The sequence below is a fragment of the Lentinula edodes genome (assembly GCF_021015755.1).
Source record: "Lentinula edodes strain Le(Bin) 0899 ss11 chromosome Unknown C8R40scaffold_26, whole genome shotgun sequence".
NCBI lineage: Eukaryota > Fungi > Basidiomycota > Agaricomycetes > Agaricales > Omphalotaceae > Lentinula > Lentinula edodes.
The window spans coordinates 444,271-463,304 of NW_025764332.1; the positions used below are offsets into that span (position 1 = coordinate 444,271).

Below are 19,034 nucleotides of genomic sequence, written 5' to 3' on the forward strand. Positions count from 1 at the left end.
TATTAACTGGGGCTATAAACCTTTGAAAGGGCTCGGCTTCAAGTTGTACCAGCTTTGTCAGAGCCAGTGACATTTGTGACTATTGATTGAAAGCAAAAAAATCCCGGTACTCTGTTTCAGATACTGGGAGTGCCTACCACAACCCGATGAGGCGTGCACAGGTAGATACACGGCTCCATTTGAAGAGTCCCACAAAGGAACAGCCGAGCCCGGCGCCTCCACTACAGCAATGCTTGTGTCGCCCACGTATGGTAGACTGCAGCGAGTATGGTGGGACATTGAATGCCAGTGGTACTATGTAATATGGCTACTTGAGAGATGTATTAGCATCTATTAGCACAGAAGTCAGACGTGAAAAGCAGAAATCATTACGTGTCCTAAGCTGTCCTAAATAATTGGTTTGAACTTACGGAGCCTCAAAGTACACTGTCTCAAAAGCTGACAGACCACCCAAAATCACTCGTTGAATCGTTCTCGAGCGCGAGAGCTGCACACAATCTTCTCGTTGAGCAGTGCCTGCCAGCTGGTCCCGCTCTGACAAGTTGAAGTTCAAACGGCATGTAAATTCGCACGTTTTTTGTGACAGTCACACGCTCACCGTCCTCTGCACTCATAATCCAGGAAGAAACTTACTGTCCTTCATCGTCACCACGTCGTACACAACTACCCAGACGATGGCGGCAGTGCATGCCTTGCCAGTCATGCACTCATATCACTCTAGACAATCCCTCAACGGCGTGAACACAGTCAATGCCGCGGGGCCCAGCGTACTACCAACTCCACCGGTGGCTTCACGGAAAAGGAAACGAGCTCAACAATACACCGTGAGCTACAGCGAAGTACAGGAAACAGATAGCGATGGTCGAGTCCGGGATGTTATCGTCATCGAAGATACTCCTCCTCCTACTATGTCACCCGCAACAACTCATGGCGGCGGTTACTCGGCGCCGTATCAGCCTCCAATTTTCACGGCACCGATTAGGACGAGAGCAAGAGCAGCTGCTGAAGCGCAAGCTCTTTCGGCAAGCATATCTGCCAGCGGTGTTGCCCCACCACCGAAGAAACGTAAGCGGGATCCTGCAGACGAAATTCGAGCCCTGCCAGCGAAAAAAGCTGCTGCAAGCAGCCAAAATTCGCTCGCGATCACTCAGACCAAGTCTTGGGGTAGCAGGAGTGCTGCTGCGACAGACGAGGTAACGTTCCACTTTACTACGTTCTTGACAAACCGTATTAATCGTTGCTTTACAGACATCCAAAGGGCCTGTGTCATTCGACGACAAGGAAGGACATTATATCATCGTACCCGACGATATTATCTACAAGCGATGTTCGTGATTTTATCCTGGCGTGTTCTGTAATCGTAACGGGCGATCGTGCTTTTCAGATCGAACGGTGCGCCTGTTAGGGCAAGGGACGTTTGGTAAAGTCGTGGAGGCCATCGATACATTCACCAACGCCAGAGTTGCGATTAAGATTATCCGAGCGATCCCTAAGTACCGGGACGCCAGCAGAATAGAGGTGCGAGTGCTTCGAGAACTCAAAAAGAAGGACCCACACAATACCAAGTGAGTGCTCTGCCGAATTCCCCCGTTTGTGTACTGACGACTCTCTGTCTTACCTCAGCAAATGTATACATCTGCTCGACACCTTTGACCATCGCAACCACGTTTGCCTGGTCTCTGAATTACTTGGGATGTGTGTCTATGACTTTCTCAAAGATAACGAATTCGCGCCGTTTCCTCGCCCTCATATTCAAGCATTTGCCCGACAGCTGTTGAACAGCGTGGCTTGTACGAATATATCGTTGACAGCATTTTTTTCTCGGCTGACTCAGGTCTAGTTCTTCATAGGGAGTCACTCATTCATACGGATCTCAAGCCTGAGAATATACTCCTCGTCCACAATGATTACCACATAGTCAATATCCCTGTGCCAGGAAAGGTACTTATTTCTCAAATACCACAGTGCGACCTAATATTTAAGCTTCTTTCTCAGAAAAATGCCGCTCCAAAATCTAAACGGATCTTAGACTCAACCGAAATTAGACTCATCGATTTCGGCTCTGCGACCTTCGAAAAGGAGTATCACTCTCAAGTCGTGTCTACTCGACATTATCGCGCACCAGAAATCATCTTAGGTTTGTCTTCCTTGCTTTCAAAGGCTTATGTTTTTATGTATCACAATCAGGTCTCGGGTGGTCTTTTCCTTGCGATGTGTACTCATTAGGTTGTATCCTGGTTGAGTTTTACACTGGGATGGCGCTCTTCCAGACACACGACAACCTTGAGCACCTTGCAATGATGGAGATGGTCATGGGCAAAATGCCCGAACGATTCGCTCGTGCTGGGGCAAGGTCGAAACCTGAGTTTTTCAAAGAAGGCTGTAAATTGGATTGGCCTAAACCGAAAGCTTCAAGACAGAGTAAGAAGGACGTTCGTGCTACTAGACCTCTAAACGTAAGCCTTCTGCTCCAATCTCTTGTTTTCTGTTATTCAAGATCGTGTAGCACATTATACCACCCACCGATCTTATCAATCAACATTTTTTGGATCTCGTCCAGAAGCTTCTAGCGTTCGACCCGACACACAGGATCACAGTCGCGGAAGCTCTCAAGCACCCGTATTTCTCGTTGAATATTTCCGCTGAGATATAACTCTATTATCGTCATGTTTTGTGTTATTACCCTCCATTCCCCTCGGTTATCTTTGGACACCCCCTGCTCTTGTATGCGTGTATTACAAATCATCACTATGGCCGTCTGTGTCGTCATGAACGCTCTCTGATGCAAAGGACGACATACTTGGTCCTGTCTCGCCAATATTGGCGTCGATCTGTCTACACGGAGTCGTGCATTTAGCATCTCAGTCCAGTGAATGGTTCTACCAGCTCGGGGCTGAATAGAGAGATCAGGCGATTACCAAGGGAGGCCGCCCATCTCAAGCAGCTCTGGCAGCATCTGGGCCTTGTCTCGCGAGGTCATTAGTTATCACAACACGCATATCTCGCCAGGCTTAATGTAACGCATCGTTTTCATATATCTATAGCATCTTCTTGCGGTACTGCATCAAACATTCACTGTACTAATTATCTAAATCCATTGACTTCACACCGGTACCTTCTACACTTGCAGTTTTCACATTTCAGAGACCCATAATTATTATACTGCAATATTTCGGATCCAATCTTTATTCTTCATTGCTTATGTCGAGACTCGTGCTTATGTATTTCTTCGGTACTCATAGATAGTAGTGTATAGTGCAATTGAAGTTCAAAACATGCAATGTAGTTTGTAACCAGTGTCGCGTCATGGTGAACATGCTATATAATCAGTTTACAAACTATGCTTCCTAATACTAGTATCTGTCGCCTTGTAACGCTTTCACTGCTGGCGTTATTTGCACCATCTGCATTCGCAACAAATGCGAAAGTCTTGATCTATTCAGCTACAGAAGATTTTCGACACGATTCCATACCTACCGCAATACAAGCTCTCCAGTCCAAGGGACCGTCGTTCGATATTCAGTTCGAAACCACCGAAGACAAGGCTCAATTCACGGACCAGTATCTAGCTCGATACGACGCTCTTCTGTTCTTGGATAACACTGGAGAAGGTGAGTTTCATGATCTTCGACAAAATGATGTTATGCAGCTTGATTAATTGTCGATGTTCTTCTACAGTCCTAGATGATTTAGGCAAAGCTGCTTTACAAAAATATCTAGACTTGGGCGGAAACTTTATAGGCATCCATGCCGCTTCAGATTGTCTGAGAAATACTACTTTTTACGGGCATGAAGTTGGTGGGTGTATTCAGTTGCAGTGTGCACAGACCTGGTCTATATATGTTTAATCAGACTTTCTTTGACTTCCAGGCGCTTTCTTTGACTATCATCCTGCGCTTCAGAATGCCGTATGTACTTGCACATTTGCTTTCATCCACCCCTCAATCTAGTTGCAGACGGTTGACGTTATTGATTCTTCCCATCCTAGTACGAGCATGCTTCCAGCTCAATGGCACGTACAAGACGAGATGTGCGTTACCCTCCGCATTTTCTTTAACCAGACACAACTAATGAATAGTTCAGGTACAACTTTAAGTCTGATCCGAGAACGATTGGTGCCACGATAATCCTCTCTGCGAACGAGTCCAGTTACATTGGCAAGTACATGTCTGTAAAAGCGAAAATCACAATCTATATCTCTTCCATTTTCAGATACAGGGACTCGCCTTAATCAAGGAACTCCTCATCCTACTGGTAGGTAACTCCAAAGATTTCCAACTTATTTATTTTGCCTACTGCTGCGACATTCTAGCTTGGTTCCAGGAGCGCGGCGCCGGTGCAGAGAGCAATGGAACTGCTGGACGTAGCTTTTACACCAGCTTGGGTCATCTGAATGAAACTTGGCAGGTAAATGTTGACAGAAGTATTCTCAATGCGGAAAGCTGATCACCGTTTAGGATGAATTGTTTTTGGCACATGTTTTTGGCGGAATTACATGGACATTACAATCAAACACAACCCTGGCGTTCAACACTTCTGCTGAAGTTGGAAACCCGTCAGTTTCTGTCGATCCTACGAGTAGTTCATCCTCAACAACTGGCACTTCTACCTCGTCGTGAGTTAGGTCCCTTATATTGTTGTCTTGTTCTGAAATACTGTATACAATCTGTATGTAGATCGTCCGCCGTCATTTCTGTGCCGCCAATAGACGTGCTGCCACTGAAATTTATGGTCCTCAGCATTATAGCCGCAACTTTCTTCCCATGGCTTTCATCTTTTTATCTTGGTCGCTTCGTATTAACCGCTTATTTTTGACTTGTTCTCTACCTCGAGGGAAGGAAAGGAAAACCGACATGGCCCGTGCTACATACCTTGCGCCATTATGTATGCCACGGAGGACTCTCGGAAGTTTCTATTTTCACGCGACGTTGCCAATGAGATAATCGTTTCTTTTATTCTACATAGGACGAAGCAAGGGCGTTCCCACCTGTTCTTGGATGAAATCTATTGCTCAGCACAACTGAAATAAAGTTCAGCCTAAAGCAGTCCCCTTGATGAGGTTCACACTGACTGTGTGACCCCATCTATCTATCTATCTGACAACCTATAGAGGGCTTGGTCACCAGACTAAGAACGTTTGCCAGGTGATCAATTTCCATCGAGTCAATGCCTTATTAAAAACGTCGACAAGTCCTATTTCAAAAATTACACGGAAAGTTGCAGAAAATATTGAGAAAATGAGGCTAGGTCCTCTATCTATCTAGTTATCTCGTGCCGTTGAACCTTCATTAACTCGACGCAGTCAACTTTTGCTTCCGCGGGTGGCGGCAGGGAGGCTAAAAGACATGACCTCTGTCGATGAAGACAAAATCCCTGCCCAAGAGCTGTCTCGACGCCAGTTTTTCAGAATCATTTTGCACAGTGAAGGCCAGAAAGCGGTACTCATCCTATGTATTTCGTTAACCTCATTCAGTAGCGCGTCCTAGATTGGTGAAAACCGAGACCAAGACGTCGATCTGCACGTTAGGGGTCTTCTACAGAACGGTACCTCGTTTCAATACAAAAGGACAACTTTTTCCTGCTTTCTTGAAATTCCCATGCCTCTCATCCCCAACATCTTCGTAGGCAAGTGCGCTTTACTCGTCATACATTGGTCGTGATTAATATTCGCATCCGACTGACAGTCAATCTGCCAACCGACGAGGAGCAGTATGTAAGGATTATGACCATCCTGGGAAATACGATGTACATCGTCTCTTTTGTTGCTCTGGCAGCAATCCTGAGCACGAAATTGCTCAATAAAAGAATCAAACGAACCATTACGTGGAATTTCTTCATCGCCAGGTAATCACGTCCGTCACTTATCTTCCGCTATAGACTCACGTTCCTTGAAGTTGGATGTTACATTGTGTCACGTTCTTCCTTTCCATGGGATACCAGATCGGTAACTCGGCCCCTCCCTTTGGTCTTTGTCTGGTGCAAGCAGGGGTAAATGTCTAAAGCACTGACGTATACGTTAACTTACCACAGTTGCGCCTTGCGCTAGATGCTTTACGCCACACCAGCTTAGTGAGTTTGCGTGGGTCCGTGGAAATATGTCGAAAGCTTACTTTGCAATTCCAGCAATGCGTGCGTCAGCTTAGCCTTGCTGCTTCATGTGCGTGCCCCTCCATGGTCTCCGGTTCCTCTCTTATTTTATTCCAGCTTCATTCTATCATTGTTGCTACTGTCCGTGGTATGAACCACTCGTCATCCAAGAGGATGCGAGTCTTAGTATGGATTGTAAGACTCGTTATCAAATTGGTATAGATGGCGGCTTAATCTTCGCTATAGCTCCTCATTTCGCCTCTTGTAGTCTATGTCACAGTTTTGTCAATGACTTTCATCGTCCGTGGTCATTTTGTTCTTGATTTTAAGGTTCATAACCTCATATGACGAAATTTCAGATGGTAGCACAAGACAAGTCGCTATTGCAAAGAGACCAAACATTTTATTTCTGCAACATCAATGATGAAGTTGGGTATGTCATATTTCTCAATGTTCTCCATCCATCTCATGCACCCTAGGATTTGGACTTCCTCCATCATAGTGTTCCTTTGTGCACTAGCATTTATAACCTATGAAAGTATGATTTCTTCATCGACTCATGGAAGCGCGCACTCACCGTCTACCAAGTTTACACCATTGTCATTTTGTGGAAAAATAGTCAAACATTCCGTGCCATGAATCCTCATTCTCGCGATCGCATCTTTAGATCAATAGTAATCCGCATCGGCGTGTTCACAGTCTTTCCCGTCATCGCTCTTTTGTGAGTAATTGCGCGTTCTTAGAGCACGGCTTGCTTACATCAATTGACTCGTAGTCTCTCCGTTATCCTGTCTTTCAGCGCTGCAGACAGTTGGACACCGTCCTCCGGCATGAGGATCAACGTCGTTGATGCTTCTCGTAAGGTTTGAACTCATCTTCACCTACACCCAACTGAAAGATTTCCACTCAGTACCTCTCGCTTGTGCTCTTATATTTGGCTCACAAGAGGTGCTCATAGTGTGTTCTACTCGTCTCTGAAAACTGACGCTTTTTGTGTAGGACCTGCTGAACGTGTGGATGTTTTGGAGAGAGTCTTCTCCGTATCGTTCAACTCAACACAGCCAGACACATTCTAGCGGCCCTGAGCACTTAAGGACGGGTGGTCGCAGTCGCATCCTATTAGATCCTGTTGTCCCGAGGGTGGGGGTCAAGGTCTCTACCACCCGAATCCAGGACAGGGATGATGGGTGGGCATCAAAATCACCCGTCGAATCAGACATCGAGCTTCACAAGGATGTGAAAGTAGAATTGCTATAATAAAACAACTATGTGCATACTTAAGTCTAGCATTTGCACGATCGTGTTTGTGATGTCTACATAGATACCCAAGTTTCTACTTTGCGTAAAAAGGTCACTGGATCACCATCTAACCCAACATCCGTCTTTGGAAGGTCTGGGATAGAACACTTTTTTGCCTTCTCGATTCGTACACCTTCCCATCTGCTCCACTCTGGCCCTCCTTCCCCCTCCTATTCTTGCCACAATTCCTCTCCCTTGACTTTTGCTCGCTAACTGATAAGATCAACGGTTTGCCCTAACTTCAATTTCTACCCTCGAGACTTCGTGCCAACCAAATGCTGCGATTTACATAAATCTTTTACTCCCTTAAAAATCCAAAGCCATATTTCAAAATAGCAATAAATCGCAGATCGAATCGTTCACAGTACAAAGAAAGACCGAATCCCCATTATGAATTGACATTTCTACTAGGAGTCCACTGCTAGAATACTATCATACAAAATACGAGAAAAATGTATGAATGCTGGTACTCTACACAAGCTTCGCAAGTGAGATTGCGTTCTTTCCGACATCAACACTGAAATAGGCGTTTTTCAAAAACACGTCGCCGACAAGCCACTCAGTGGCAGCGCCAATTTCACCAGAACTGATACCAGATATACAGTCACCGGTGGGATCGTTAGCGTCGACAGGTTGGAAGGCAATGTCACGGGGATCGATGGCAAATGCAGTATTACCGAATGAGAGGGCAACACTGGCGTTGGTTGTGCAAGGCACCGTGAACCCACCTTGTCCATCGCTGGCGGAACCCTGGATGAGTTGGTGAACAGCAGTAGCATCCGCAGGAGGTGCAACGATGAGAGTGGTTCCGGTATCAAGAATAGCAGTACGACCAGTGAGTTGGGTGTCAGTTCCATCAACAGTGACACTATCCATAGCTCCTTCCCAGAAACCATCTGCGTTGACATTGTCGAACGTAGTCAATGTGCTAGAATCAAACTTCGTGGCATCCAGACCGCTATTAAAACGTCAGTTGGCACCTATTTTTGTACAAAGGGCCATACCCGAAAGTTATTTCTCCGTCATTTAAATCGTCTGCCTCTCGAGAAATCTTGAAGGAAGTGATTGCATCGGATATCAAGCCAGCAGAAGCAAGACTTTCGGGAGGAGTAGGAACTCCCTGCTCTGAAAGGGACTAAAGGACGGATCGTTTGAGGAGTAAACTATCAAGGGTAATCGAGAAGACATACCGACTGCGCAAGCCCCATCAAGCCATCGAATGGAACTGAGTTATCGGCAAAGTCGTCTGACTCTGAATCAGCAACACCGAACTGGTGACCGGTCAAGTTCAGCCCAGCAACGGCAATATTGTCTGTGATGATTGTTCCAGCAACATTACCAGTACCGTACGTAACGGCGAACTGTTTTCCAGAGTCCTGGAATGTGCTTGAAGACGCGGTACCGAGGAAAGTATGAGATCCCTGCAAGGAAATGAGAATGGTAAACATTGACTACATATAGCAAGACCTACACATCCTCCTCCCGCTGTAGACGTGCAGCTTTCCGATCCGACCCATAAATCAGCAGAACCAGAATCCATGAGGATCAAAAAGTCCTGGGGAGGAGTACCCATTTGAATGGTAGCAAGGTATCCAACATCCTGACCCCTGGAAAGAAATCTTAGCACGAGCCGCAAAACTAGGTTTGAAACGAACGCACTCAATATTGAGACCAAGGGAGTTGCTAGCAGTAGGTGCATTAGCAGCCTCGACACCGCTGGGAACCCCATTAGCTTCAATTTCAGAGCCAGTACCAGCAGTGCCGTTGTCACCAGTGGCGGTAGCTGCAGACGCAGTTTGGCTACAGGGAAATCAAATAGAATCGTGACTTATTAAGAACAGTAGATGAATATACATACCCTCCCGCATTGCCACCCTTCTTCTTCTTGAGCTGAAGCGAACGAGAGGTATGAGCCGCACCGGCAAGACCAATACGGTTGGTAGATCTAGCGTTCTTTTTGACCCCTTGTCGGTTAAAACGTTTGCTCAGAGGATCCTCTTCAAGGGCTAGCATACGACGCTCAATGTTCTGCCTGAGCTGGTGATCAGAGGGCACTTCGCGTCCCTTCATGCGTGCAAGACGCTTATGGGCTCGGTTGATGTGTTGCTGAAGATACTGCGCATATTTAATTAATACGGGATCGTGATATGTCAACAATTGATCAAATACACTTACGACGGTAGGGGGAACTCCCTCGGCTCGGGGAACTCTCTTCAAAGGAAGAGTAACCAGCCCGGAATTCCTCCTTGTAGGACGAGCAACCGCATCCTGTACAGTACTGAGTGCAAACAGTACGCCTGCCAGAAGCGTGGCAAATGAAAGTTGGAGTTGCATGACGAAAGAAACCTTGAGTGACGAGAGAAATGAAGAAAATGGAAAGATCAAAGGAAAGTAGGAGAGCAAGCAAGCAAGGAGGGCCCGGCCTCGCTAGTAGTGGAAGGAAGAGAAAAAAGAAATGGGGGGATCGGAGGGGAAAAGGAAGGTAAGTAACCAAGCACAATTGGCCCTTTATAAAGGAACTCGTGCCATCATCCGAGGATCGGAGATATATCCACGTGCGCCTTGCCGTTCTTTCTTCTCTTACCCATGGGTCCATCGGCTCAGAGGTGATAAGTAACCCTTAGGCTACCAGGGCATTCCGCAGCATTTAGTCTACTTCCTTGAGGCACCCTTGACATTGCCTAATTATTCCACCTTCTTGCTGTCTGCGAACTACTTCACCGGCGAAATAAAGGGAAGTAGGTTTGTTGGGAAGACAACCACCACAAAATTCAAAAGCGATGATGATGATCAAGATGGTTTCCTGAGTCTGAGCCTCTGTTGTCCTTTCTATCTGGGTAGGTAGCAATTACACTGCTGATGATTTGCGTTCCATTGTACAGGTCCAAAGATACAACGAATGCAGCTTTCCATCTCTTACCATACTTAGTTAGGAAGCCCCTTCAGTTTTCAAAGATGGAATCTATGTATAGCATTGGCATTTCCAGTCATGCTGCTTATGGACTAAAATTATCATTGAACTTCATGCCCCCAACAACCAGCTCAATGATCAGCCTTAGCAACCCCATCAGACAAATGTTAATGCAGTTTGGGTAATCCTGAGTGTTCATAGGCTGATGAAGATCCAGGAAGTGTAGTATTGACAGGGTCGTTGTGATACTATTGTGATTGCAGAGAGAATATCAATATAAGTACAACTTACACGTACTTATGGCCATGTAAAATAACGACAATCACAGTCTCGCTTTAGCAGCGGCATCATCATGCAGAGGATTGCGAGGCCTTGCATCCTTGTGGATTGTTTCCAAGACATCACGATAGAGTTCGGACTGTCGTTGTTTATGCTGGTTAGTGTCAAACATGATTGAATAGGATAAATTCGGTTCGACCTTAATTGATCCCCACACACCTCCCTGCGCATTTCCAGACCACTGATCACCCAATTGTTCTGCCCGAGCCAGGACCGCAGCTGTGTTCCCATTGACTACATAGTCAACGATACCTACCTCAAGCGCCTCTTGAGGGGTGAAGCGATGACCCTCTAACGCCATCTTCCTTTTCAGTGGGTCATTTCCGAACTTGGAACGAACAATCCCAGCAAAAGAGATAGGCCACGGTGCACCAAAATGCACCTGCCATTATTCAATAACAGGTATTCGAATAATTAGATGATACCAACCTCGTTCATGGATAACCATGCTCGTCGCGAGCTCCCATCTGTCATGACGCGATAATCACAGGCCATGGAAAGCATGAAGCCACCTGCGAAGCAATGCCCGTTGATGGCTGCTATGGTTGGGACTGAATGATGTTGAGTGTTAGTCATAGGTAAGAAATCCCACTTTGGATTGATATGGCACTTACTCGGGAAGGTCAAGATCCTCTCAAGAAGAGGATCAAAGGTTACTATTCGACATACGCTAATATCAGACTCATAACCTAGTACTACATATAGAAGCAGGACTGACGTTGGAAAAAATTAGGATCCTTTTGCGAATTAGCAAAATCTAGGCCTGCAATCGGGTAAATTGTGAGTAACAGGATACGCAAGTAAGGAATGGACCACGACATACCGTTACTGAAGAACTTATCTTGGTCCCGTCGACCGACTATTATCAACGCGCCTTTCCCTTCTCCCTTGTTCGCCTTCTGGTCCTTCATATGGATTCTCCAACTCTCTCGCCATTCTTTCTCGACAGCGTCCAGAGCAGGCTTCAGGCCTTCATTAATGAGTTCATGTGTCAGACGCGAATCTTGGCCATTATGAAGTTCAATGATCCAAAGCGAATTTTTAGCTACATCAACCAGGTTAGTGGTTCTCAATGAATCACAAAGCACAGCTACGCACGGTGGGTTAAAGTAATGAGGGGATTCCCAGCAGGCAACGCCAAAGGATACGCAGTCATTGTAAGTAGCAAGAATGGCTTCGGTGCTCGGAGGATTCCCGACCCGACCTTTGCGCGGGTCGAACCCGGGTTTCTCATGTGATTAATTTGAAGCCGTTATTGATTACCTTGGATATGTGTATTCTTGGATGCATTGGATGAATATGTACACAGAGAAGACGCAGGAGAAATCGTCGTGTTGTTGTACATGTACATGTGTATTATAGATATAGGTACCGTTCAGTGACAAAGTGAAGTGCCGCTACTTCCCGGCAAAATCCGGCAGAGAAATACCAACCGCCACCACCATGGCCATAGACGAAGAGCAAAGAGCAGCTATCAAAGGTGATTTTTCCCTTTGCTCTTCATCCATGCTCTGTGATTAATGCTACAATTCAGCCAAATTGCAGGCTCGCGACGATCACATCCGCGAATCATGGGTCCGAGCAATGGAGGCACGTCTTGTCCGTGAAGAGTTGGAAAAATGTCAAAGGACGGAAGGTGTCAATGGGTTTGAGAACTGCAAGTGGTTGTCGGAAAAGTTATTAGAAAAACTCAACGATTCCAGAGTGCGTTTCGGGATTCTTGTCATTCCTGCTTTCTCCGTTCAATGTTCTTCATTGTACAGGTCAAGGGTTACAAGCATATAGATGTATGACCTACCGTGTAAATGTTGCTAGGGCTAGGATTTCTGGAATAATTTGTCTATCGTACGCGTGTGTGGCGATAAGTGAGGCGTTATATTCAACGTTCAAAACTCCATCCCTGTTACAGATTGCTTCAACTTTCCACATCATCTTCCTCTAGAACCTAAATACGATAAGCCAAAGAAAGTATTTGTTTGCACTAGGTAGAATAGGTCATCATGTTATGCAAGATAGTGGCAATTAATGATACTTGGGGATTAGTATTGCTTAGACGAACAATAAGGTTTAGTATAATATGAACAACCAAGATGAGTGGAGGTATAGCTAACAAAAATGGGAACGAGTGGGGGTAAGATCAAAGCAAGGAGCGACAACATTGTGTAAAGCCAAGAACGGGGAATCACTGATCACTGCTGACGACATTCGGGTTCTGCTGGGCCGCCCATATAGTCATCAAACATGTCGCCTGCACCTTCGTCGTCATCATCTTCATCTTCCCAGCCGTCTTCATCATGTATATCATCGCGCTGGTTTGCATAACCATGATCAAAGAAGTCCTGACTAGCCGGAAAAGATTGCGAACGCACGTCGATCTCCTCGAAATTGACTTCGTCTACAATCTCCGGTTGGGGCTGCATTTCAGGCTTTTTTGGTGGAAGGAGTTTCGCAAGAGCCTGTTGATTAACGAATGTAAGGAATTATTCAAGGAAAGGATGAAACTCTGTAAAATTACCTGATGATCCACCGACCGAAGCCAGCCTTCGGTCGGCATCTCAATATCGAAGAGGACAAAGAGGTCCCCTTTACTATCCGGCCGTTTATAAGTGGGCATTCCTTCCCCTCGGATCACGATGCTTGCATCAGGTTGTAAAATTTTGCCCGGTGGTGAAGTGACTTTAATGCCACGACCGTCGAGGTGCGTGAGCAGAATTCTGGAAAATCCCAAAAGTGCTTCAGACAGAGTGATCTTGACTTTAACCAATAGATCGTTGCCGTTTCTTTCGAAAGAATTGTGGGGAAGGACTTTTAGGACGAACACCACGTCGCCGGCAGAAACACCAGGCTACAGTGTGTTAGTCTCATTATCTGGAGCGCAACTGTGAGTGAGACTATGTACCTCTTCGTCACCGGCGCCTGCTAGGACGATCCTTTGTTGGTCCGCCATGCCTTTCTCGATGAACATCTCTTGTCGCGTCTTCTCTTTAACAGTACCAGAGCCCTTGCATTTTTTGCATCTAAGCTAATGATTTTAGAATCAGTCATGGAGAGGGATCACACCTTACCTGTCCTTTTCTCGCAACTTCTCACCCTTTCCATGACAGTCTTCACACTGCTGGGGCGAAACCGCCATTTGCCCGCCCGCCAACTACGCCATTGTAAGGTTGACAGTGATGAAAGTAGCATATGGTTCAAACCTGGGTCTTAATGTAGACGCGTCCGCTTCCTTCGCACGTCGAGCATTGTTTGGGCTTTGCATGTCCCTTGGCACCAGACCTAGTTTATCCAACTATGAGCTTAAGTTCAGATCGTGACCAGAAAACGCACCCCTTGCATGAGCTGCATAACACCTGCTTTTCCATGTTCATCTTCACCGTCTTGCCGTTATACAGATCCTCTAGTGTCACTTCATGTGGCAGAACAGAATCATTTTGTCGGCTAAATCTTGAAGGCCCGGGGCCCATGTCGAATCCGAATGAGAATCCGCTGCCACCACCAGTGAAAAATTGAGTGAACAAATCATCCATATTAGGACCGCCCGAGCGACCGCCTTGTAAACCTTCCATCCCACCCTCATCATACAGAACCCTGGTATTCGGATCGCTCAAAATCTCATAGCTGCAAAAGTTCACGAGATATGGTTAGTAAAATGCCCATGCGAGAAGATTGAGCAATACGAACGCGGCAGCCATTTCTTGAAACTTTGTCGCGGCATCTGGATCATTTCTGTTCTGAAAGTCGAGGGTGAGCTTCGGTACGACGACCATCTAGTTCTGAATTTCCGGTTATACCTTGTCCTGAAAGTAATAGGCGCTTGAGTATTAAGCCAAGATTGAGTCGTTTTACATACTGGGTGTATATCGCGGGCCTAGAAGATCTGAGAGAAAATCACGTTGATATTTACGGTAGTCTCGTACCTTTTTCCTGTATGCTTTCTTGATCTCGTCTGCGAAGAAGACGTTTGTAAAAGCATAAAGAGTAAAAACAATATACCTTCACTAGCGCTAGGAGATACACCGAGCAACTCGTACAATTCTGTTTCAACAGCCACTGTCAAGTCGTGAGAGTTGAACAAAGACAAAGATCCCAAGACGCACTGAAAGTTTGCTTGTGGAGAAGTGGAGGTCCTGTCTCAACGAGCCAGACGCGTTGCCGAGGACTTCTGGCATGTGGGAAACAAAGAGCACCGGGCCGGAAGTTTTGGGCGCATAAAAATTCCCAATAATTTTTTTTTTCCGAACTTCCACAAGATTCAACGTTCAACTACCACGACAAAAGGCAAGGGTAAGTAAGTCTTTCGTTCGGTTTCATCTCTTATGATGCTTTCATTTTATCTACATTGTCCGATTCGTGACGACGAAAATACCTCTGAAGCTCTCTCCCATGTCAAACACAAAAATGCTCACATTTATCTTGCGTTAGGTTCCCCCACTGTTTCCCGGTTACTTCGTCTTTTGACATTACCAGTACCTCAATTTCTTATCAGCAATCTTCCATAGTCCTCTGCCATCATCATCATCATTCATCTATTTGCATTGTAACCAATATCCTAGAATGTTATCATGAATTTCTATTTTACTGCCGCTGAGGTCCTCGACCGCCTCGATTCCAAGAAGGGCTCGATTAAAGGTCTTATTTCAACTGTTGCTGAGAAGGACAGGAAGCGGACATCGGCTCTTGTGATTCAGACTTTGAAATGTGAGGAGTATCTATCAACACGTAGCTGTCATGATTCGTTAAACTTGCATCGTAGACAAGCCTGTGCTAGCAGATATAATCGGCAGAGCCAAATTAATGATAGAGGAGCGCAAAAAGCTCACCTCCTCAAATTTGGCTCTTGTACTAGTCCACGACGTCCTCTTCTCAAATGGGATTCAAGCTGGAGACGGCCCCATCAAGCAGGCAGTCCTTCGCCATAAGACGAGGCTTCACAGTGAGCTTCAGAAGGTTAAGATAAAACGAGCAGTCAAGTCCAATGAAGAACTTGTTCAAACTGGTGATAGTAGGGCAGGTGAGCCATGACTTCAAAATACTCATTCGAACGTCTTACTGATCGACCTCATTTAGCGTTGATCCCTCGATACGTTCGCATTAATACCACGTTGTGGACGATTGAAGAGGCCATTCAATATTTCATATCGAAAGGCTTTACGTTGGAGAATATGCTTGAGATTGCATCGTGAGACCACTGCTTCGTTCCTCAATATCCTCCTCACCTCTCGTGATAGAACGTCTAAACATATTTTTGCAAAAGACAAACACATCTCTGCCCTGTTTTTATTCCATCCCGAACTATCTTTCCAAGACGATGATGCATACAAAAATGGGAAGGTGATTTTACAGGACAAAGCGTCGTGCTTTCCTGCTGTTGTCCTTAATCCCCCCGTTTCTCCGAGTGGTGCAGTGATAGATGCTACCTCTGCCCCTGGCAACAAGACATCGCACCTGAGTACACTTATGTGTAATACAGGAACGGTATGTGTATGTGGCGGAATGCCAGACTCATGCTCAATCAATGATGTGTAGCTCTTTGCCTTTGAAAGAGATCGTAAACGATTCTCGACCTTACAAGCAATGCTATCGAAGGCTAGATGTAAAAATGTAGAACCTGTGAATACCGATTTCCTGTTGGTGGATCCCATGGATCCTAAGTATTCCGGAGTTACACATATGTAAGACCTTTTATTTACACTGTTTCCATCGCGTCCGATAAGGTTATCCCTTTAGTCTTCTGGATCCATCTTGTAGCGGGTCAGGAATCGTTAACCGTCTGGATTATCTTGTGGAGTCTGGTATGCTTATCTATTTTGAAATCGTTGCTCTTATCGACTCCTCATGCAGAACAAGAAGCTGAGTCGGTGCAAGTAGACCGTCTAAACAAGCTAGCTAGCTTTCAGTTGATGATGGTCAAACACTCAATGAAATGTCAGTAATTTGGTTCAATTCTCAAAACGCATCGCTCACTGACTCTTAAACAGTTCCAGCTGTGCAACGAATTGTTTACAGCACATGTTCCGTCCATGCTATTGAAGACGAACATGTCGTTCGTGCAGCCCTCAAATCTGACGAGGCCCTCTCTAGACATTTTGAACTTGCGCCTCAAAGCCAAGTTCTACCGCAGTGGAAGCGCCGTGGGTACTCTAACGAGATGGATGATCCCCGTGCGTTCAAATACTGATTTATTTTGTCGCGTTGCCTGACAAGAGTCACAGACCACGCAGCATCACTTGTGCGCTGTTTACCTGGTGAAGATGCTACAAATGGTTTTTTTGTGTCGTGTTTCGTCCGAAGCTCTGTCATCCGAGAAGAGAGTGACAAAGCTCCTCTGGACAAGAAACGAAAAGTTGACCAAATCATCGAGGAGCAGGAAGACGTTGCTCCTAATACTAGGAAGCGTCAACAGCGTCAACAGAAGAGAAAGAGGAAGAAAACTGTGAACGGAGGAGGTTCTGTTTAATGGTGCTCCTGATCACAATGGCCTTGTCATGCATTGTAAGTCCTTCGCTGATCAAAATTACATGACTAATCACACTCTAGTACTAGTAGGCTTCAGTAGACAGAATGACTTTCTCTTCGTCCGACGATCACTGTGACAATGGGAAAGTTCCCTCCAAAACTTTAAGACCCTCTGAGGCCGAACTGACAAGCAGTGACAGCGTAACTTTTTCTGCATCATTGTCACGTTTACCTCCTCTTACCTCCCGCCTTCTCTTGAGGCTTACATATACTATAGCTTAGACACCGACGGATCTCCATCTGCTAATGTTCGGTAGAATGGCCTCCGACATACATATACCAGCATATACCATGTAACATGTTGTCCTGTGGCGCAGGATCGGAGAAGATCGGAGAGGATCCTGATAATAATTCGGGCATGAAGCTGCATGAGGGTACATGCCACATTATGTATCACATCCTGTAGTTCGCAACAGCTCGTCATACCTTTGAAGAAGGTATCGGCATGAGTACCTTGGTTCGTTGGAACAACTACACCCAAACGTACGTTGTAAGTAAAATTTCGAAGAGTATCTTCATCGATATCTGATTGTCCGATGACAAACTGCATTGCAGCTTTCTACCTTCTAGATGGGTTTAATGAACTGTAAGTCCAAATAGTCTGCACGCACGTGAGGTTCGGGGGAGGAGGGATTTTGGAAGACCTTAGACTGTACCTAGGCTTGAGCCGGCCGTGATGAATGACCTCTGTGGTGACAGTGCAGCGAGGCAAAATTTAGTAAGTCAAGCACCATTGGGCCTAAGCACTAAGCCCTTGAGGTGGGATGAGAGCTGATGGAAGTTTCGTCAAAGGGACATACTGAGCCTGACAATGGTCTAGTATAGCGGTACTTCAATGTAGTAGTAAGTACCGGGAGGCAGCGGGAGGCTCTCAGTAGCTTACTGGAAGTAGTTCGCAGGGACGTGCAATTCTTGCCTTCTGTACATCCGATGCAGTACGATCCCCAAATCAGACCATGTGCGAGTTTAATCTTCTAAACTTTCGATGATGATCTGGCCTAATCTCGATATGATGAAGTTAACTGCGGTTAGCTGTTGCACAGTGGTCAAGCAGACTGGCCATGTTGAGTTTTCTTCGAATTCTTAACGGCAGTTGGTCAGACTTAGTCCTACTTGTACTCCCTGAAGGTACTTGATCATCCTTCCCTTGTGATTTCTGTTGGATATACAGGAACGAGTGTGAGTTACCGGAGTTACCGGGGGTAAAATGTTTTTGATTGTACGACTAGACCACGTTCTACGATGTTGCGGATTCCGAATGAGGCACGTCAGTCGACCGCTCACCTCCGATCCTTAGAGATTTGTGCGCAATCGTACTGCAAGCAAACACTCTTCTTTTGTGACTTACTTGTAGGGCAAGTAAACAAATGTTTTTCAGTGTTTTTCAGACATTTTTTCCGGAAAACTTTTCAACCGTCCAGATGAAAAATCCCTGAAAATCCATGTACACTGCTGGACAGAATTCGACGATTTTCTTATGGATGCGCCCTCTCAAGAATTTTGAATAAATTCTTAAGAAATTCCTGAGATAGAGGAGCGCCCAAACGTGTAGAAATTCTCAAAAGCAACAATTCTCAAGAATCACGAAGAGACTCTTAAGAATATCTTCTAGTTTTTGAATATACCTCGCGCGCGCATGTCACGGAATCCCGGAACCCGGTATAATAATGATATCAGACCACTTTTATTTTCGGAAAATTTTGCTCGTAAAATGTACCTACAGTACTACATGCCATGTTTACTATGCATACTGTTATTAGGAGTATAGTCAAATTATTACAAATCTTAATGGGCAAGATCTTGACTCTTGAACTGAGTTGAATATTGACTCTTGAAGTTTGAGGCTCGGGGGCAAAGGTTGAGGCAGCTTTGAATTTGACGA

General features: G+C 45.6%; 8 protein-coding genes across 8 annotated transcripts; 5 read left to right on the forward strand and 3 right to left on the reverse strand.

Moving 5' to 3' along the window:
• Window positions 1-674: 674 nt before the first annotated feature.
• On the forward strand, window positions 675-2,653 carry C8R40DRAFT_1050335 (CMGC/CLK protein kinase; the record flags this gene model as incomplete). The annotated part of the gene is made up of 8 exons (XM_046224618.1): window positions 675-1,193; window positions 1,249-1,327; window positions 1,385-1,565; window positions 1,624-1,790; window positions 1,841-1,941; window positions 1,996-2,137; window positions 2,188-2,480; window positions 2,507-2,653. 8 exons carry the CDS (start codon window positions 675-677, stop codon window positions 2,651-2,653), a joined length of 1,629 nt encoding a protein of 542 aa, XP_046084548.1.
• Window positions 2,654-3,303: 650 nt separating this feature from the next.
• C8R40DRAFT_1113709 (trehalose utilization-domain-containing protein) lies at window positions 3,304-5,122 on the forward strand. Its single transcript, XM_046228482.1, has 9 exons — window positions 3,304-3,611; window positions 3,679-3,798; window positions 3,871-3,908; window positions 3,957-4,030; window positions 4,084-4,157; window positions 4,213-4,254; window positions 4,313-4,407; window positions 4,458-4,615; window positions 4,677-5,122. Exons 1-9 carry the CDS (start codon window positions 3,341-3,343, stop codon window positions 4,813-4,815), a joined length of 1,011 nt encoding a protein of 336 aa, XP_046084549.1. The 5' UTR covers window positions 3,304-3,340; the 3' UTR covers window positions 4,816-5,122.
• A 48-nt stretch (window positions 5,123-5,170) lies between these two features.
• On the forward strand, window positions 5,171-7,601 carry C8R40DRAFT_389430 (uncharacterized protein). Its single transcript, XM_046234896.1, has 13 exons — window positions 5,171-5,625; window positions 5,685-5,844; window positions 5,895-5,988; window positions 6,047-6,069; window positions 6,124-6,157; window positions 6,205-6,282; window positions 6,334-6,387; window positions 6,447-6,520; window positions 6,567-6,625; window positions 6,676-6,808; window positions 6,863-6,945; window positions 6,998-7,035; window positions 7,087-7,601. Exons 1-13 carry the CDS (start codon window positions 5,598-5,600, stop codon window positions 7,342-7,344), a joined length of 1,116 nt encoding a protein of 371 aa, XP_046084550.1. The 5' UTR covers window positions 5,171-5,597; the 3' UTR covers window positions 7,345-7,601.
• Window positions 7,602-7,857: 256 nt separating this feature from the next.
• C8R40DRAFT_1071024 (aspartic peptidase A1) lies at window positions 7,858-9,720 on the reverse strand (the record flags this gene model as incomplete). The annotated part of the gene is made up of 7 exons (XM_046226292.1): window positions 7,858-8,344; window positions 8,391-8,521; window positions 8,577-8,807; window positions 8,858-8,993; window positions 9,046-9,186; window positions 9,245-9,501; window positions 9,562-9,720. 7 exons carry the CDS (start codon window positions 9,718-9,720, stop codon window positions 7,858-7,860), a joined length of 1,542 nt encoding a protein of 513 aa, XP_046084551.1.
• Window positions 9,721-10,619: 899 nt separating this feature from the next.
• Window positions 10,620-11,792, reverse strand: C8R40DRAFT_1050303 (ClpP/crotonase-like domain-containing protein; the record flags this gene model as incomplete). Its single annotated transcript, XM_046224616.1, has 7 exons — window positions 10,620-10,715; window positions 10,776-11,018; window positions 11,066-11,187; window positions 11,251-11,292; window positions 11,355-11,399; window positions 11,460-11,681; window positions 11,735-11,792. 7 exons carry the CDS (start codon window positions 11,790-11,792, stop codon window positions 10,620-10,622), a joined length of 828 nt encoding a protein of 275 aa, XP_046084552.1.
• Window positions 11,793-11,977: 185 nt separating this feature from the next.
• C8R40DRAFT_1113719 (uncharacterized protein) lies at window positions 11,978-12,602 on the forward strand. The gene is made up of 4 exons (XM_046228483.1): window positions 11,978-12,116; window positions 12,171-12,340; window positions 12,400-12,481; window positions 12,546-12,602. Exons 1-3 carry the CDS (start codon window positions 12,080-12,082, stop codon window positions 12,427-12,429), a joined length of 237 nt encoding a protein of 78 aa, XP_046084553.1. The 5' UTR covers window positions 11,978-12,079; the 3' UTR covers window positions 12,430-12,481; window positions 12,546-12,602.
• Window positions 12,603-14,868, reverse strand: C8R40DRAFT_1113726 (uncharacterized protein). Its single transcript, XM_046228484.1, has 13 exons — window positions 14,734-14,868; window positions 14,630-14,686; window positions 14,554-14,582; window positions 14,487-14,504; window positions 14,428-14,433; window positions 14,318-14,367; window positions 13,964-14,254; window positions 13,834-13,912; window positions 13,702-13,784; window positions 13,536-13,653; window positions 13,152-13,481; window positions 13,006-13,092; window positions 12,603-12,945 (listed from the first exon to the last, which is right to left on the reverse strand). Coding segments are annotated over exons 1-13 (1,269 nt in total). The 5' UTR covers window positions 14,735-14,868; the 3' UTR covers window positions 12,603-12,825.
• On the forward strand, window positions 14,869-17,578 carry C8R40DRAFT_1113737 (S-adenosyl-L-methionine-dependent methyltransferase). The gene is made up of 11 exons (XM_046228485.1): window positions 14,869-14,914; window positions 15,104-15,334; window positions 15,390-15,647; window positions 15,704-15,815; window positions 15,865-16,111; window positions 16,163-16,308; window positions 16,364-16,428; window positions 16,478-16,561; window positions 16,615-16,797; window positions 16,849-17,128; window positions 17,174-17,578. Exons 2-10 carry the CDS (start codon window positions 15,199-15,201, stop codon window positions 17,091-17,093), a joined length of 1,476 nt encoding a protein of 491 aa, XP_046084555.1. The 5' UTR covers window positions 14,869-14,914; window positions 15,104-15,198; the 3' UTR covers window positions 17,094-17,128; window positions 17,174-17,578.
• The last annotated feature ends 1,456 nt before the right edge of the window (window positions 17,579-19,034 follow it).

Excerpts from the sequence above, each read along its gene's own strand:
- C8R40DRAFT_1113709 (XM_046228482.1), top strand. The coding sequence starts at position 3,341 with ATGCTTCCTAATACTAGTATCTGTCGCCTTGTAACGCTTTCACTGCTG. Across the intron at positions 4,031-4,083 it reads TGGCACGTACAAGACGAGAT|GTACAACTTTAAGTCTGATC; the intron begins GTGCGTTACCCT and ends TGAATAGTTCAG. Across the intron at positions 4,616-4,676 it reads ACTGGCACTTCTACCTCGTC|ATCGTCCGCCGTCATTTCTG; the intron begins GTGAGTTAGGTC and ends ATCTGTATGTAG.
- C8R40DRAFT_389430 (XM_046234896.1), top strand. The coding sequence starts at position 5,598 with ATGCCTCTCATCCCCAACATCTTCGTAG. Across the intron at positions 6,626-6,675 it reads AGCATTTATAACCTATGAAA|TTTACACCATTGTCATTTTG; the intron begins GTATGATTTCTT and ends CCGTCTACCAAG. Across the intron at positions 6,946-6,997 it reads CAACGTCGTTGATGCTTCTC|TACCTCTCGCTTGTGCTCTT; the intron begins GTAAGGTTTGAA and ends ATTTCCACTCAG.
- C8R40DRAFT_1113719 (XM_046228483.1), top strand. The coding sequence starts at position 12,080 with ATGGCCATAGACGAAGAGCAAAGAGCAGCTATCAAAG. Across the intron at positions 12,117-12,170 it reads GCAAAGAGCAGCTATCAAAG|CCAAATTGCAGGCTCGCGAC; the intron begins GTGATTTTTCCC and ends GCTACAATTCAG. Across the intron at positions 12,341-12,399 it reads AAAAACTCAACGATTCCAGA|GTCAAGGGTTACAAGCATAT; the intron begins GTGCGTTTCGGG and ends TTCATTGTACAG.
- C8R40DRAFT_1113726 (XM_046228484.1), bottom strand. Across the intron at positions 13,913-13,963 it reads TTATGCAGCTCATGCAAGGG|GTCTGGTGCCAAGGGACATG; the intron begins GTGCGTTTTCTG and ends TGGATAAACTAG. Across the intron at positions 13,654-13,701 it reads AAGTTGCGAGAAAAGGACAG|ATGCAAAAAATGCAAGGGCT; the intron begins GTAAGGTGTGAT and ends TCATTAGCTTAG.
- C8R40DRAFT_1113737 (XM_046228485.1), top strand. The coding sequence starts at position 15,199 with ATGAATTTCTATTTTACTGCCGCTGAGGTCCTCGACCGCCTCGATTCC. Across the intron at positions 16,309-16,363 it reads TATTCCGGAGTTACACATAT|TCTTCTGGATCCATCTTGTA; the intron begins GTAAGACCTTTT and ends TTATCCCTTTAG. Across the intron at positions 16,798-16,848 it reads TAACGAGATGGATGATCCCC|ACCACGCAGCATCACTTGTG; the intron begins GTGCGTTCAAAT and ends CAAGAGTCACAG.